The sequence below is a fragment of the Anopheles darlingi genome, chromosome 2 (genome assembly GCF_943734745.1).
Source record: "Anopheles darlingi chromosome 2, idAnoDarlMG_H_01, whole genome shotgun sequence".
Taxonomy (NCBI): Eukaryota; Metazoa; Arthropoda; class Insecta; order Diptera; family Culicidae; genus Anopheles; species Anopheles darlingi.
The window spans coordinates 36071390-36089368 of record NC_064874.1 but is presented as its reverse complement, the minus strand read 5'-3'; the positions used below and the strand labels follow the sequence as shown (position 1 = coordinate 36089368).

Sequence of the window (17979 nt, the reverse complement as noted above, 5' to 3'; positions counted from 1 at the left end):
GATCCCGATGGCCGGACCGATCGATAGAGGCTGAAGGCTTCTTGGCGCCCCCTAATTAACGGCCATTATGAGCACCGGCACTGGGCGGACTGAGCCAAGGCGTTGATTATGTTATCACGTGGAAAAGGACGATACAATTAATCTAACGACTGCTCGTCGACACACGTACCCGACGCGCGCGCGGTATCGTCTTGCAAACAAAACAAAAAAGATGATAATAAAAGGATCGTCCAGACGACGAAGGCGATAGCCACCGATTGGACTATTGGATGCGAAAATGCGAACCGTTTCTCCCGAGCTTTTGCTGCTACTGCAGAGAAACGCTCGAAGCTCGACGCTCGACGATCCAGTCCAGACTGGCAGGAGGTTGGACAGTTAATTAATCGAAGCTCATTAAACTTCGTTGCCGTTCGCGAACGGTCAGTGGTGTGAGTGTTCCCGGTCCCCGCGTGCTTCTGATGCTGGTTCCCAGGGCCCAGGGCAGAGCATAATTTATGCATCGTACATTCATCACCCAAATGGCCGGCGGTGTGGCGGATGCAGTGCCGCAGTGCGTTCGTACGAGCGAGGCCACTGGTTGATACTGAGAAGAAAAAAACTCAATTAAAAGCGTTTGTCGTTTATCGCGAGCCTTCCAACAACGGCATACATCGAATACCAGGATGCAGCGTTTTTTATAGCATAATTATCCGTAGCTTGAGGATAACACTTTTGGTGGACATAAATCACCTGGAAAATGAGGGTTTGTTGAAAGGACGAAAAAAGAGCGTTCACTCTCATGGGGACTATGAGCATCAATAACGTTAGAAATGGGATCTAGAAAAAAGAACTGATCATTATCTCAATGCACGATGTGGTAAAAATGTATTAGAGGAGTAAATTCTATCTTCTTCTCCAATTAATTAGTAGCATTTGGTCAATTATTGGCCAGTTTGCTTCGACTTCGACATACTAATTTGCTATGGATAAGGATACTTTTTCACTTGTTTTTTTTTATGATATAGAGAGCGAGGAAAAAATATACATTCTGTTAGGAAAGTACCGGGAATATTACATTAAAAAATGGCTGTAAACCAACGGGTAGACGGATTTCGCTCAAATTTTGCACAATAGTTAATGACAGTTGTACCGACCTAGGAAAAAAAACTTAACTTGATCCGACAGCCCAGTCAGATTTAAATCGACTATTCCCGGTACTTTCTTGACAGAATGTGTTAAGCTAAAATGTACACGAAATCGGTCAGCGAAAAAAATCTGAGCTGCGATCTATCGAAATATGGTTAAATCATAATGATATAATTTATTCTTATCAAACGCTACGCAATTCGTTGATTGTGATTCAAATGGTTCAAATGGGCCATTTGTAGCTCAAAAATCGGATTAATCCCTTGCCATCCTGGCGACATGTGCGCCTTCCAACGCAGGTGGTTCTTAACAGGAAATGTTCTTTCGGAAATGCGTGTAATTTCGTTCGTGGCCCCCTGCTGAGCATAAGATTAATTTAATTACTCAAATTCTCTGCTTAAGCGGATGGGCCTTTTCAATCGACCATGTAGAATCATCTAGTATGCCTTCTGACAAACTCATCCATTGATGAGGTTCGTATCACGGATTACTCGCTTCGGCAGCAAAAGCATTCACGCCGCGAAATGATGCATGAAATTGATGGAATTAATTGAGCAGAATATAACTCTCGCAATTAATCAGAGAGAATGGGGAATGGTATGAGTCTGCTAGCAAACGGGAAACGTTCACATGGACACGTGGAACTGTTCAGCTCCGTTAATTGATTGTTTAATCAGCGGGAAACCCAACGAACTTTCGACCGATCGATACTACATTTAATAATACTTTCTGCAGCCGGGAAAAACAACGAAAATAATATTCCCGTTTTCCCAATTTTCTTCCCGGTCCCACAGCATCCATCCAGCCCTGCCAGTCGGTATCACGTTCTAGGGCGAGCGAGCCTTTCCCAACATAAGCCCCTCCACGAAGCCTCCACCCAGGGAATGGATTCTGTGTTTAATGTGAGAGACAGACACACACACACACACACACGGGGGGAGCCGAAAAAAAGGGAACATAAACAAGCGTAACGGCCAAGCCAAGTAATTGGCCACTTTCGGCACCCAATTCAAACACAATTTGGGGAAAGGGAAAAAAAAAATGCTCAGCTACTGGCGTCAGTCACAACCGAACCGAACCGAGCAATGGGCGTAAAACTGGAACAAATCGTTTCCTTCAAGTGCGCGGCCTCACCCTCCTAACGGGTCCACCCCATTACCACTAACCTTGACATACGGAACCGCGTCAACCGGCACCGTCATGGATGTGACTGCGCGTCGGTCCTGCAGTCTGCAGTCGCGTGCCGAAATGGACGGGATTTCGGTGCCGTTCCGTTGATGACAACCCGTTGGGGAACCAAATTAACGATACGGATAATTACCGGACCGAAACGATCCACCGCGCCGCGGTGCCGTGTCTGTCTAATGGTGTGTGTGCTGTGTGTGTGTCATTCGATTTGTCTGCTTTAAAGACCGGTAACCGGCAAGCTCGCGCCATTAATGATTTGTTTGACGACGAGGTGTCCACCCGGTATAGTCACCGAGGAGCGCGTGGCCTGTTCCTCTTCTCACTCTCCCTTTTTTCCGTGGACTCACATTCCGTTCTGTATTGTTGATTGATGCGTAGCATGTACCCGTGACGTGTGTCTCGCGGGTGACCTCAGGGGAACGCCCAGTCGCCCAGTGGAGCATTTGTCCATTTCCGTGTCATGACATTGCGGCGAAGGGCGTTTGGCTTATGATTGATAGCACTGCAACTGCTGCCCAGCGACGCCATACCGGCTTTTAATTAACCTACTTCGGACCACCCGCCAAGGGAAGGAACAGGGAGGAAGGGCATCGGCAGCGTAAAAGCTTTTAGTGTGTGATTGCCACTGGTTGCGCCTTCGCCGCCCGCACACACTATCAATTATCAATCACCGGGACCAGGACCAGGGCCGGAGGGTTCAGGGAAGGGGGATCCCTTTCTTTCTTTTCATCTTTCCGCCTCCACCGCTCTCGGAGCCCATTTGACTATTTAGAAGGTGGACCTGACGCTGCTGCTGCTGCTGCTGCTGCTGATGATGATGATGAGATGTCCCGAGTGTCCCGAGAAGAGTGTCCATTAGTTTTCAGTTTCCACCTTCGTCGTGAAAGGATTCGCCGTGAAAGTGTGGCCACTCCACGTCTCCACGTCGGTCCCTGCGACCTTGACCTTAGCGCCTGTTCGAAGCTGGCACACGCTGGCTGGGCATGCCAAGTGACCAAAGCCAGCTCTAGCAATGTGTCCAGCGAGAGTCGTCGAACGCGTCGTCGTCGCCTTCGGGCGGGAATCCAACACTTTCACATGTGTGTTCGCGGTTGGGTGGGTCCGGGAATCCGGAATGTGCACGATGACACAGCGTCTGACAGACCCACCCCCCACGTGTGTGTGTGTCCGTGTGTGTGTGTGTGTTTGTCTCCAAACCGTTTCACCGTGGCCGGTGTGGCGTGTCGGAGTAGGAGTCGGAGTCGGAGTGGAGTGAGCGTGCCACAGTGACCTACAAATGAGTAAAGAAGAAAAGAAAAAAAAAACAACAACAACAACAACAAAACAAAATATAATATTACAAATGTGTGTCTCTGACACGCCGTGGCGCTGAGGAGAGCAGAGGATCATAGAGGAGGGTGGGGTGATAGGGAAACTTTTACTTCGGGATCACCGTGAGGGGGAGCGGCATTGAGGCTACATTCCACTTTCGGTGCCGCTGGTTTCGGATTGACGGAAAAGGGAGGACAAAGGAAATTTGTAAAATTTCATCATTTCGATAAATATTTATGGACCCCGCCCGAGGGAGAAAGAGAAATAGAGGAGAGGGTAGGTCCAGAATTAGGGGGTCCATTAAGCAGGGAATACGTTGGCGATTCCGCTGCGATCGACGGTCAGCGATCGGCGGTCAGCGGGTCGCTCATTTGCATACTCAATTGCGCGACCTTCCCATCCCTTACATGGTCCTGAGTTCCGGTGATTCCCTAGCCCTGGCCCTGGCCCTGGCCCTGGCCCTGGCCCTGGCACCTTGTTTCGATTCGGCATTTCAGGTCGACCGAACGTGAGCGTGTTTTTGTTGTTTTGTTCCAACTTTCCACCACAAGAGGAACGGCTGCTGGAACGTCGATGAATGTTCCGGCAGATGATGATGATGCACGATAAATAATCGAGCATATAATCGGAAGGGGTGGGCGATCGAATCAATGCGCCGTTTCGCTGCTCCAAATAGGACCGAATAGGTCCGAGTAGTGGGCCACGAGTCCCCGGCCAGACGGTCGTGGGTTGAGAGCTTGTTGCTGCTTCCGTTCGTGAAGCTGCAATTGATGAGGGAAAAACATGATGTGTCTGTTTTTGTTGTTGTGAGAGTTTACTTTTTTGTTTCCTTTAACTTTCTACCAACGATGCGGCTCTTAAACTACTTTTTATGAAGTGCAGATGAGTAGCGACCTCATGTTTTTCTACTGAAATGTAAGCAATTCATTTGAGGGCTCAATATGACCTGCAGCTTGTGCAATGATGTGCAGTACATGAATGTGTCTGGAATGAATTTCAAATCATAAAACGGGCATTTCACCATTATTTACTCTAGCATTCATTGGCTGGTTATCATGAATAGTAATATTGTGGCAATGCTAGTCGATGGTACAGTATTGATTACGTTAATGAAATTCGACAAACCGAAACGTTGGTCCTCTATTTGAATGCATTTGTCCATTCGAGCGTGAATGGTGCAGGATGTTCGAGATACGTTGATCGGGTCGAATAAATTGTGTAAGAAAATGCGTTGAACGTTTGCGGTTTGGGGATCGATTGACCATCCTCGATATGCTCATTATCATACCACATGATAATGGTTCACCACAAATCCAGTCGACTAAAAGGAAGCCCTGGTGGAATAATCGATTTGAACAATTGAGATGGATCATTGAGGTAGAAAATGGGCGTCGAAGAATTGCTATGGTGCGTTAGTTATTTTATTTTTAGCTACAAATATGGTTCTAGATATTGTTAAGAGACTGGCATTCCCTGTCTAGCGTATAAAGGCTGAACAATCCTATCGAATCAATTTAAACCCATCAAGTTTTTTGAAAAGTTGTGTAAACATTTTTATGGATGAAATTTGGGGTGCAAAGAATTAAAGGCGATGTTGGTTATCTCGATTCATTAATATGTTTTTGATTTACCCCAACAGCCGCAACCAGATTCGAGATTAGACATTACAATTGAAGGGGATATTAGTAAATTTAATTGAGTTCTGGAACCGCTCGAGTAATGAACTCTCAGTTAAATTCAATGTATGACAATCAACCATCGAACCATGCCAACGGTATTACTTCATTTCATTTGGTTTCATTTTATTTTCCACAGAATAAACTAGAAAAAATGCATTTGAATGGAAATATTGCCTTTTCTGCAGCAGCATGTAGTCTGTGAACAATACCGGTTCCAATAACTGTAGAGAAAGGATTTCAACACGCAAACCAACAAACTAATTAATTTCTACTCTACTCGGCAGTTCTGATATGTATATATCTAAAAAAGAATTGCTCCGACAGGATGCATTGTTTTGACAGAATAAAAATGAAAATAGACGGAGCTGTTGGAAGGAATTTAGAAAATGAAATTTGACAGACGAACAGCGTATCGGAATAGCTTCGCGTGCTATCGCATACCGCGCGAAAGGTACTACGAGGGTGAATCAAATATAAACGAGACTCATTGTTTTAGCAAACTTACTTTTAGTTCAAACTCATAAAACGTATTTTTTTTATTTTTCTACATAATCTCCAGATTCCGGAACACATGTTTCCCAGCGGATAGGAAGCTTTTTAATTCATTCCCGATAGAAAGATGTTGGTCGTGTTTGCTGCTAATTGCGCAAAAAAGGTTTTATTCTCAATACTACCTTTGAATCTTTTGTCTCGGAAAATTTTGTTTTTACTTATTTTTCCCTAATAATGGCTGCAAGTGTGTGTGGGCGAGCATTGTTATGGGGAAGAACCACTTCCCTTATCACTAGGTCTTATATCTAGCGGCGATATGCAAGTCGGGCCTCACTTAAAACATTACAAGAAGCAGTCGCATTAATTGTCCTGTAGTGATACGACATCTGCCATTTTCAATAAGCCGTCAAAATGATCTAATGCTCTGCGCTCTACGAACAACAGGCTTTGGGCTTTTACGCTTACTACGACGAGAATATTGATTATAATATGTTGCGCTAAGACGAAGGTACCTCATGCTCCGAAATTATTTCTGTGGACACTGGGAGAGTCAAGAAGGCGATCCAGGGCGCTTATCTTACTCCTGACAACCAAACCACAAAACAAGGGGACGTTCTATCTTCATTGTTGTGACCGTAGCACGAGAAATGTCTCGTTTATATTTGATTTACCCTCGTATGTTGAAACAATGGTCTACGGCAAGAAGGAAAGTTATATCATAATATTGAAACAATTGAATCATAATATTTACTGTTGTTTACACATTCAAAAGAAAATGTATCTTATTTTAAAAATAATCAATATGGCTAGTGTGTCTCGATTCCATGTTGAGTTAAGAGGTTAAGAGATTAAGAGATTAAGATTAAATAAGAGCTTTAAGATTTCATAAAATTCATCACAAGTCCTGTAATTCGCGTGCGATATACGTTTACAGCTCAATTGTAACAATGGCCTTGCGTCCGTATCCTCGCGCTTTGCACGATTTCTCCAATAGCCAACCAATCCGGTAGCCCCGAGTACATTAAAGCTAATGTTCCGTAAAGCAACCCTAATGCCAATCTCATTTTTAGTCCGTACCGTGCGGGAGGGGCACTTGAAGCTTAAAGTCACCGAGTGATTGACTAATTTCATATACTTGAAGGCCACCCAAACGCTGCGGGCGCAATGACCGGTGTTCGTATGATGGATCGTTTTCCATTCCCTTTCGAAACCGCGTCCCGGCTCCGGAAAGTGACCGGAAACTCCTCCCACTCCCACTAATGACCATTACGCGTAATATTGGCGATTTTTCATTTCCTTCTTCGCGTCACGCGCGACACACACGCGGCATGAGCAGCAGCAGCAACAGGAGGAGGAGGAGGTGTCGCGCGATGTTGGTTGTCGGTTGGTTTCGTTTGGAAAACGTACGCCGTGGACATTTATCACCAACAGGAGGTGCGCAGGACATGCACAAGTGCACAGACCACACCAGCACGCATCGATACACACACACACACACACCGCTACCTCTTGACTCACCAGAGACCAAAAGCAGCCATAAAGTATTCACCTTACGATACGCTTCGAATTAATGACGGATCTCGTCTACTATCTCGTGCCACGGGTGGGGGTCCACGGGGGCCACGAGGTAGAGTGGGGTTGTCCTCCTGGCGCACCTCGGATGGCGGATGCTCAAAACGCATGCCCGATGCCCGCACGATGCCCGTACGGGCGTGAATAACAGGCGTCTCGAGCATAAAAAAGAAAGTTTTGTTGTTTTGGGTTTGCTCTCCATGCCGGGGCGCCCCACATTGGAAACGGCGACGCATGTCTTCGGTTTCGGATTTTCACCTTCATGGTCCGTGCGCAGCTCCGTCTTCCTCTTCGCCTTCACCTTCCCTTTGGAATCCGTCCTGGCCAACTAGACGTGGTGTGTGTGTGTGCGTTTGTGTGTGTGTTATCGATCTTTCAGCGAGACCTTCACGGCCTTCCTTGATGGAATATTGATAAGAACGCCCCTTCGGCGTCGTCATCCCGGTGGCCCAGTCCACAGAGAAAGTGAACCGTTAAGCCCTCGAAGATGACACTGAGATCACTGGCGCATGGCCATGCGATGATGGTGTGTGTGAAGAAAGGTGGGAGGGTTTCCGGGGGGCGGGAGGAACCACCGCAACCTGACACCCACGCACCACTGCCGGGGTCACTGTTCTAATCTCTGGTTTTGATTATTTTTCATCAATTGTTTAGGTAAACAACACCCAACGGCCCACTCTCCAGCCAGCCTCGAATGAGATGGATCAAACTGAGGTTTGCGGGGAAAACCTGGTCGGTGGGGTGGGTGGTAGGAGAGTGCGACAAGTGATGGGACGTGCTTAAATTCTTTAATGTCGTCTGGATGTCGTTCGTTCGTTCACCATTCGCCATTTGTCGTCCGTAAGGAAATGTAACACCAAACAATGGCGCACCAACCGACAATGGTGTAAAGTGGCGCTGTTTGAGTATCGATGAAGTTTTAATTAAAATCCTTAAAGTGGTTCGTGCACCGAACGAGCTCTGCCATTGTTAAAATGTTTTAAGTGGCGAATCATGTTTCGGATCGGGATTTTGGTATTACCTCTTCAATGTCCCTTCCCTCTGTTTCCGCGTGTTTCGCTGGTAAGAGTACCATTTCCGAGCAGCGATGATGATGATGATGATGATGATGATGATGTTGCATCCGTACACGAGACAGTCGTTATAGTGTATGCGAATGTTGTGAGAGAAAGTGTAGTATAATCAAACTATGTGTCATATGTATTCTGGTCGTTCGTCTATAGATTTATCGGGTTTATAACGAATGCAAAAGTGTAACTATCCCGGAGTGACTGTTTCTGGCATGCAGCTTGCATGGAATGGTGTGCAAGTCGCCGGCCGGCTTGATGTACTGCGGTTGGTATAATGCAGGCGTTTAACATTATTTTAAAATGGTTAACAACTTTTTCCAATTTTCAGAAAACCTACAAAGTAAAATGCAAAATGCTCCCCAGTCGACGAATGCCTTGCTTTCACACGTGCTGGTATTTCGCAGCACGTATTTTCAGAATTTTATTTCCATTTAAAGCAAATGCATAACAGAAGGGATATCATCGTGTCATTCCAATGTTGGACTACAATACCGAAATTCTACGAGTCTGGTACAATAGGATTTCATTCGTTGTGAAAATTCCATCACTCCACATTGTGCACCATCGTTTTTCCTTACATGCTGGACCAAGTATCCTTCTGTGAATTCTCCTGCTGTCGGCAAAAAATGAGTTTCGTTATGTTTGAACAAATTTCATTTATCAGAATGGTTACCGTACGAGGCTCCATGGATACTACGTAGAGTTATGTTTAAAAGCGTTTGTAGTGTAAGCTTTCTTCTTTTGAACAGCTTTGCTGAATGGATTACAGTGACCGGCATAAGTAAAAGCCCAGCCCTTGATTTTTGTAGATTTTTGACTATAAATCCTACATTTTCTATCGTAAACGGCAAGTGTTGTGTTTTTCTTGAAGGTTTAACATTCCTCTTTCAGTTTCACTAGCTTTCATCTCGATTGGATTGATAACAAATTTTTGATAAATGTTTAAATGAGAGATGGTCGATCACAGATGTGACAAAAGTAAAAGCCCACTTTACAATAAATATTATTGTGACTCTACTAAAGCCCTCTGGTTACTATATCTTTGTTAGGCCTTTAGTTTACATCTGTTTTGAAGTTTTAGGTTCCCCCCCCCCCCCTCCCCCATTATTGGTTGCAGTAATTTAATCCATCAATCGTAGTAGTTCCAGTAGTAAGTCGATTCGGCACGGGTTTTCGCTAAAGAAATGGGTGTATGGGAGGAAAAAAAATCGTTGCATGCCTGAAATCTTCTTATGCAGCATTGATTCAATCATGTGTCTCAACAGATATTAGCAGAAACAATACTATTAGTAGGGGATGCCTTTATGCCATCATGACTAATCACCAATGTTCATCAGATTAGTAAATGAGATATAAAACCAGACGTTCTGGGAAGACGAATGATCGAACAAATGATACAAACCATTCCGGAGATTAGGAAATCGTTAGAATTAACTATCTATTCCATCATGAAAACCCTGTCGCTGTCTATTTTGGAACAAACTATGTCACATTAGAATAGCTCTACATGAGTACAAGAGTGCGTATGCTAAAAGTCTTCCGTTTATAAGCCAAACATATGGTTAAACGTTAGAATTTCACCCGGAAATGTGTAACCAAGTTAAAAGAAAGCTAGAGCAATGTTCTATAGTCTGACAAATCATAAATGGAAACATTTAATATAAACTATCACGAAAGAGATTGGCGGAAAATAAACCATGGTTTGCAAGAACGTAATGTACCGGTCATAATCAAGCACGGAGGTGGTAGTATGAAGTTGCGGGGTGGATTTTCCATGGCTCTTGTGGACAATTTAAAGAAAATGATGGTATTATGGGTTGCGAAAATTATGTTGACACCCTTAATAACTATTTGATGGACTCAGTACGAATAATCCCATTTAAAAGCACTTTTGTTATGCAACAGGGCAGTGATCCTAAACATGCTGCTAAAATAACTAATATTTTTTAATGTTCCCGCGTCACTCCCCTTCTCAAATGGCCTTCTCAAAGCCAAGATTTTCAACGGATCAAGAATTTGTGGGAAATTTTAGATAAAAATTTCATTAAGAATTATGTTATTATCAAAACAATTATTTTTTTGGAAGTTATTCAACAAGTTTGAACCTCAATACACCTGAAATCGTGTAGACGTCATGCCAAAACACCTTTAACTTGAAATCTGAGCTAAGGATGGACCATATTAATTGTTAAGGAAATTTCATTGTAGGTGGGCTTTTACTTTTGTCACATCTGTGATCGACCATCTCTCATTTAAACATTTATCAAAAATTTGTTATCAATCCAATCGAGATGAAAGCTAGTGAAACTGAAAGAGGAATGTTAAACCTTCAAGAAAAACACAACACTTGCCGTTTACGATAGAAAATATAGGATTTACAGTCGAAAATCTACAAAAATTTAGGGGTGGGCTTTTACTTATGCCGGTCACTGTAGTTTCCCCAGGCAACACTTTAGTACGAATCTCTTGTGCTTTGTCATTGTACGTTCTAACTGTTGGACGTAAATTCTGAGCAGTACCTCTTTTCATTTTGATAATTATCGCATTTCTTAACGCAAATGCATAATTTGGCATTTCGAAGATCATCTTAGCGGTTGCAAAGGGGATTTGTGATTTTTATTTCTATCTTACTTCCCTAAATTGCATTCATTAGCCGTGGCCACACGGGGCGAAAATTTGCACATTAATGCCAAAATGTTTTCGCTTCGTGTGGCAGGCGTAAAACCCCGAAAATTTATGCCGAAATGTCAAACGTATTGTTTTCATCTGTGTTTTGGCCGCTGAAGTTGATTTCCGAATAAATTTTGCAGTTTTTAACGATTTTGTTGCTGTTGCTGTTATATTTATATTAAGAATGCAAAAACAATACGAAAAGAACCTACATTTTCGTAAATAAAGCGTTCGATAGCGTCAAGGGTTCAGCGAAAAAGTCCGCGGACGTATAAAAGTTTGACAGCGTGTAAGGGTTAAGCGAAACCGTTTTGGCATTAATTTTTTCGTTTGCGCTAGAGTTTTCGCCCCGTGTGGCCACGGCTATTAGCTTATAAAAGCATTTTCGATCTCTTAGAAGGAGAAGGATGTCAACACGTTTGGTTACTGCTTTCATAAACTTTTATGTGATTTTTAATGTAAGCTATATACACTGGCATACATTACCTGAACTAACCGATTGACTGATTAATAAAAAAAGCTGCTGGTGCTAATTTTAGTGTGATAGTATTTTTGATAAAAAAAAAGTCAGAATTTTAGAAAAATATCGAATGCCAGATGTGCCAATCGTGAGCTCGATTGATCATATCGTTATAATAGTTGAAGGGAAATGCTTTTTTAAAACTATCGATTCATTAGATTCATTTCAACATCAATAAAATTATGGTGCTGCCACTTCTATGCCGCCGAATTTCCCACACGGTTTGATGAAATGAAAATTGAAACACAACACTTGCAAACAAAAAAGGCTTGCATGAAAAAATGAAGCTTGTTTCGCGCAGAGAGGATCAAACACGATCGTACTGCTCGAAATCGTCGGCGAAACATTTCAACAGAGCACGATCATGCAGCTCGTCGTTTTATCGTTTTGCTTGGTTTGAATGAAGCCACGTGCAGCTCAAACACATAACGAAGAAGCAGCTCTTCAAAACCTGCATGATGCAGAGTATGTGGTTTTATTGGCGAGAAATCAAAATGAAGGAGGAACTTTTAACTAATGCATTGTTGATCCAAACTATTCATACACTAATGGAGAAGTTCTATGACCTCCCTTTTTAAAGCCCACATCATAAATGTTAGTGGTTTGCGGCGCTTGATGATCCAACGATGGTCACTAAAAACTTTGATAATGAAATTCCAGCCAGCAAACTGAATTCCAGGAATAGCATACTGGCATCCAGAATTTTCCAAACACACCGAGTAGCCAGTTGGAAAAGCAAATTTTCCGCAATGTGATGAATGTTTGGAAAAGCACTACATTACAATGCAAATCATCGTTGCCAGAATGCCAACAAGTGTTGGGGGCACTCCAGTGGCCACTCCAGTGGCTACGAGACCTACTTACCTCCTTTTCCGGCAATTTTGCTGCCGCAAGTTCCACCCGGGGCTCTCCCAGTTCTGAGCAGCTCAGCATTCTCGTACCACATGCCGCGCAGCCATTTGTAATGCTTGGGTTTTTTTTTGCTTTCGGCTTAGTTTGATTCCTTTTTGGCCCATCGACAACGACGATGAACCGTAAGCCACGGCAGGGTGCACGCACGCACGCACGCACGCACGCAATCGTAGGCAATCGTAGGATCCATTCCCAGGTTGATATGAGCAGCCGATTAGAGAGCAAATTAGATAATCGGGTGCAGATCACTGCAGGAAGTGGTCGGTCAATCGCAAGATGGATGAGCACCGCAGTTTTGTTCATTATCTTGATGCCGATCGTTTCACTTTTCCGCTGGCCCGCGCCCGCAGAGCACCCGGTAGCGGTAGCCAGCAACCTGCCCCCGGGAGTTATTCTTGAACATTATTATACTCACAACTTTCTAATGTTGGGTTCCGGAGCACTTGCAAAATGTAGCCCATTATTACGGCACATGGCGCATCACAGGAAAATACAACACGTGTGAGCTAGGCAGTGCTGGAGGGCTTTCGACAGTTACGGATCAGTTGGCAGCCGTTTTATGAGATTCTGCGAAAAATATATGCCATGGAAATTCGATGAAAATGATCGTTGCCAGTAGTTTCAAACAGGAAAAAGGGCAATAAACAATATGTATCGATATCAATAAACATCGGCAGCCGGTGTTCAGGAGCATGTGAAATTGGAATTCCAAATCTGAGGAATAGACAAGCACCGGTGATGCATATCATTCCATCCTTGGACTGAACGCATGAGTTATTTATTTGGCATCACGAATCGTTGCACAGTTTCATCCGCTAGTACTAAACATTTACATAAAACAAAATAACTTAATATTAAAATTGACTGAAAATGTGTTCGAACATGAGTCGTCCATTGCGTTAATGCCGTTTCACCGTTTTCCGATGCGAGGCGGAAAAATTAACTCATTTCCCAGAATGACACATATTTGCGCCGGTACAAACTTTACGCGTTAATCGCATGACGTCTAGTGGCGCGATGAGTGAAGTGAAAGTGAAACTCAAATCTGGCATCCGCTCGAACATCGAAAGCCGTCGTGTCCGTCCAGGAGGACGGAAAAAGACAAAAGCTAAACAGGGGAATTGTTCTTCGACGTGACAGGTGCGTCAGGTGGCCACGAGCGTACAACGGCTACAAGAAGCCCTCGCCACTTGTTGCCATCCGTCGGTAATGGCGATGAATTTGTCTTGTTACCGACAACCCAGCCCCTGGACTTCGGGCGCGCGCGCGCGCGACGGAGGAGGAAGCAAAGTTAGATCCTAATGGAAACACCGGTAAATTAGTTTTTCCTTTTTCCTCCACTGCTCCATTTGTCGCTCCATTCCTGCACTGCTCCATTTGGGTTAATCATCAAACTGTGGCAGGCGGACACTAACGGTGTACGGAGATTCGGTGGTCGGCTGGCGTTGAGCACGGTGTAACACCCCAAATTACCGCTCAAACCGAACCACTTGACAGTTCAATTAGTAGTCCCGATCCGCTAAATTACGCATCGCATTCCGGGGGAGCGAAAAAAAAATACACAAATGCTACCGATGGAAATAAAGAGGCGAGAATGAGAGAAGCAGAAAAGGAGAACGGACAATGAGAACGCACCGCTGGCACAGCGTGTCCTGGCTGGCGAGCGGCCAATCCTTGGGCACGTGTAAGTTATTGGCTCGTCGTGCGGCTGGGGGGTGCTGCGCTATTAGAAAGCATTACGTGGGCTTTGCCGAGACGCTTTCACTGCACTTCGGTCGCAATAAGCTACCATCGATCCCGGGCGAAGCGATTAAGGTGCGGATTAAATTCTTTTTCACGCACAGCTGAACGCTGGTGGTGGACGATGAGGACCGGGCACCTACCATTTGCCATTGGCACCAGGGAGGAGCGAGACTGGCACAAGCTGGAGCACAAACCAATGGAGCAGTAATTTATTGACCGGATTTTCCCGTGTCACCAGCAACGAATCACCACCAAACCGATTCGCAGCTGGTGCGCCACGCCATGGTTTTGCGGTCGGCAATTCCGCTAGGCCAGCACCCGCCCGGCAGCAAGTGTCTCGCCATTCCGATTGCGATGGCCACAAAGAACGGAGTGGAGGGGTGTGGAACTGGGGTGGAAGTGGATTTTCTTTTTCGGAAGAAACGGCAATCGTGGCTGTGACGTTGCGTTTAGTAGAGCATTTGGTTGTGGACTCTTTACTCTGCGATGAGTTTTGTTATGGAAAAAAAATCGACTGAAACTGTTCAATGCGACAATCCTCAATATCTTGGGTACACTAGTAAACATTTATTATTGTTTATAAATAATAAAAATGTGGAAACAAATTTCCTATATTTTTCATTTAAAAATACGATCAAAAACTGAAAGTCGATCTTCTTGGTATCGTATGAGATTTCAGTTGATAAATTAATCACTTTTTCCCTTTGTTTCTGGCATGTTTGTTATGTTTCACAGCATAGTCCTTTATTTTTTCGATTGTTTCTGCGCTCGTATGCTAAATTCTTCATCTTCTTCTAAATGTTCTGATGATGTCTCATGATTTCCGTGTTCTTAAGAAACTGATTTGTTATTTACTAATAATATTGAACAAACTGTTTCTGATCTAAGATGTCAATGACATGAATTTATTTCATAATTCAATTTATTTTCATTCTTATTCATTTATTTTTTTGAGGGTTAGATTTAGAAAGTTGTTGCTTCTTTTAATGCTTGTATTAATTTTAATTGAATTTAATCAAATCTGTTTACCATAATTATCACTAGAAGCCTTAAGTGATTCCTTCTGCTGGGTGTTAAAAGTTCTATTAGTCTTATTAGTTTATTCTCAAAAAGAATTCATCCATGTTCCAAAGGATCAAATAAATATTACCTATTTCCTTCAATCAATCATCATATCACTTTCGAGCATTGCTTCGATGGTGGTGTGATAAAAAGATCTTCGGAAAATGCAGGGAAAATCTCGCAATTTGCCAATGGTTCTCGAGATTTCCTTCCGCTGCTCGGCTGCTCCTCGACGGAACGCACTCCGGAACGGCTCCGAAAACACTCGCAGAGAGGCAAGAAACAAAGCAAGAGTGGTCATGCCAGGTATTGGCATTAGAAACTGTAAGTAATCAATTTTTGCGGTTGATCGTATGACTGATCGCATTGCTCCGGCTCGGTACCCGTTTGTTGCCTCCGACCATTTCTCTCTCCATCTCTCTCTCTCTCTATCTTTCTCTTGCTCTCTGTACCCGTACCCCAAATCGCTCAAGTCCCGCTTTTCGGTGTAAGGTGCTTGCCACCTGCGGGGGAACCCTCCACCCGGTGGCCACTTGTACCTCGGGTAGAGCATAGGTAGAGGCCGGGAAGCAATCATATCGATCATGGTCATGGCCATTCTAGCGCTCGATGGGCAGCAACGCGTCGCCAGATCCGGGGCGGGAACGGAATGAGAAAAGAAATGTTGAGCTGACTCTTGTATAAAAGTGGCTTGCGCAATTGCAGTTAGACATCAGTTGGTATCCAGCCATTCCCGGTAGAAGATCTGCTCTACAGTGTTTGTGGCCGTTCGAGTTCGTGGTGTTGTCCCTTTTCAACCCGATCACCTCAGTGGTTTGTGGCATCTCAAATTTTGTGATCTTTCGTGAGAGTAGTTCTAGTGCGAAAATTCAAGATGAAAGTGTTCCTTAGTGCCACGATGCTGGTGTTCGGGTGTGTGCTTGCCCTCGCGACCGCACTTTCAGTGCCGAATCAGAAATCAGACTGCGGAATGGGGGAGGGTGCACTGTCCTGCCACGGGGCCAAAGTGGTGCGCAATCTGGTGAAGCGTCTCGCAAGGCCGGTCAAGGTGGACGAAACCGGTGGCTTGAAGCTGTTCCCGGGTGTGGAAATTGTGGAGTTGACGAACGGAGCGGAAGAACGGGAACGATCGTTCAACGAGGTGACGGAAGAGGAGCGGACCGTGTTCGGGCGCATCGGAAAGTATCTGCAGAGCCACGAAATTAAGATCAACTTCGGGCAGCTGTTGAAGCGCAGCGACATCCAGGATGCGATCCGGACCGCGTTCGGTTCGATGGATCAGGAAGTGATTGCCGATGTCGCAGGTGGGTCTCCGGAGTCTGACGACGGCGGCGATGGCTTGCAATTTTATAAATATTCTTTCGCACGCACGTTACAGAAGCTCGCAAGAAGGATAAGGGAGGTCTGGGTGCTATCATGATGATGGGGCTGATGATGGGCAAGCTACTGGCCGCTCTTGGCTTCGGAGGCGTCGGTCTGCTGGCACTGAAGGCGCTCGGTGTGTCGATGGTTGCGCTGCTGCTATCGGCCATTCTGGGATTGAAGAAGCTGACGGAACATGGTGACCACAAGGGACGACACAACGATGAACACTTCGAGGTGCACTCGGAAGACCACGTGGAGCATGGTGCCCGAAAGCGTCGCTCGGTGGAGGACGAAGCGGCCGCCAACGAAATGGCCTACGGTGGGTGGGCACAAATTGTCAATTAAGCCAACGCCGGGTCCAACTTTAAGAGCCGGTCCGTTATTTATTTATGTTCAACCTAATTTATTGTTACATGTGTAAAAATGAAACACATTCTGAAAACCGAGAGACAGTCCAAAGGAGCAGCACACGAAAGGCGCCACCCAAAGCTCAATAAACCGTAAATGAACCACACATAAAGACATGAAATGTAGAATTGTTGTCGGGAAATGGTCATCAAATGTGAATCAATTTAATTGCTTTCATGTTTGTGTTCATTCTGGGTTTCTATGGCATTGTCATATCGTTTGATGGTTTCAGTAAACTTTATGAAGGAGTAGAGAACTCGTTCGAAATGTAGCAAATTGATTAAATTACCAGCTGTAACATGCTCAAGTTGATAGTTGACAAAAGTGGTTGGTCGGTCTCTACTCAGGATAGGTGATATTGCCGTTTCGGTTTTCTGTAGCAGCTATCATCTATTTGGAATTGGTTGTTGAAGCCTTTGCTGCATGGACACCTTCACAAGATGGTATTCATCCACAACCACATTTCATTTCATTTTCAAAACAGAAATGGAAACTGTAAATTAAAATTAATTCCCTGCAGCGGTCCTTACAATCCAACGTCTGTAAAGTACAAATAGTTTTGTCCGACATGTATGTTTCGGACTGTTAGACACCTTTCGCAAAACAGGCATTACTACTAAAACAAACCGACGTTGATTTTCAAAATTTAAAAGCAGAGAATATTAAAAGAAATAGCGCCTTACAGAAAACGAGCAACCACCCGCGATCCACCTAAATGTATACCATTGAAAACAAGCACAACAGGCGAAAGGAAAGGGAAGCTTTTTGAAGGGGAGCTTCAAAGTATAAAGAGGAAAAACGATTTTCCTTTTTGATAGGGAAATTCAGAAGAAAGGCAAGAAGGAAGATACTTTTATTATTC

At 44.4% G+C, this 17979-nt stretch overlaps 2 protein-coding genes across 2 annotated transcripts in view; one reads left to right on the top strand and one right to left on the bottom strand.

Annotated features, from left to right (window-relative positions):
- LOC125950273 (transmembrane and coiled-coil domains protein 2) overlaps window positions 1-17979 on the bottom strand; it is a 300863-nt gene that overhangs the window by 266823 nt on the left and 16061 nt on the right. The gene's annotated exons all lie outside the window — the stretch shown is intronic.
- LOC125959197 (uncharacterized) lies at window positions 16315-17054 on the top strand. The gene is made up of 2 exons (XM_049692008.1): window positions 16315-16648; window positions 16723-17054. The coding sequence occupies exons 1-2, from the start codon at window positions 16315-16317 to the stop codon at window positions 17052-17054; spliced, it is 666 nt and encodes a 221-aa protein (XP_049547965.1).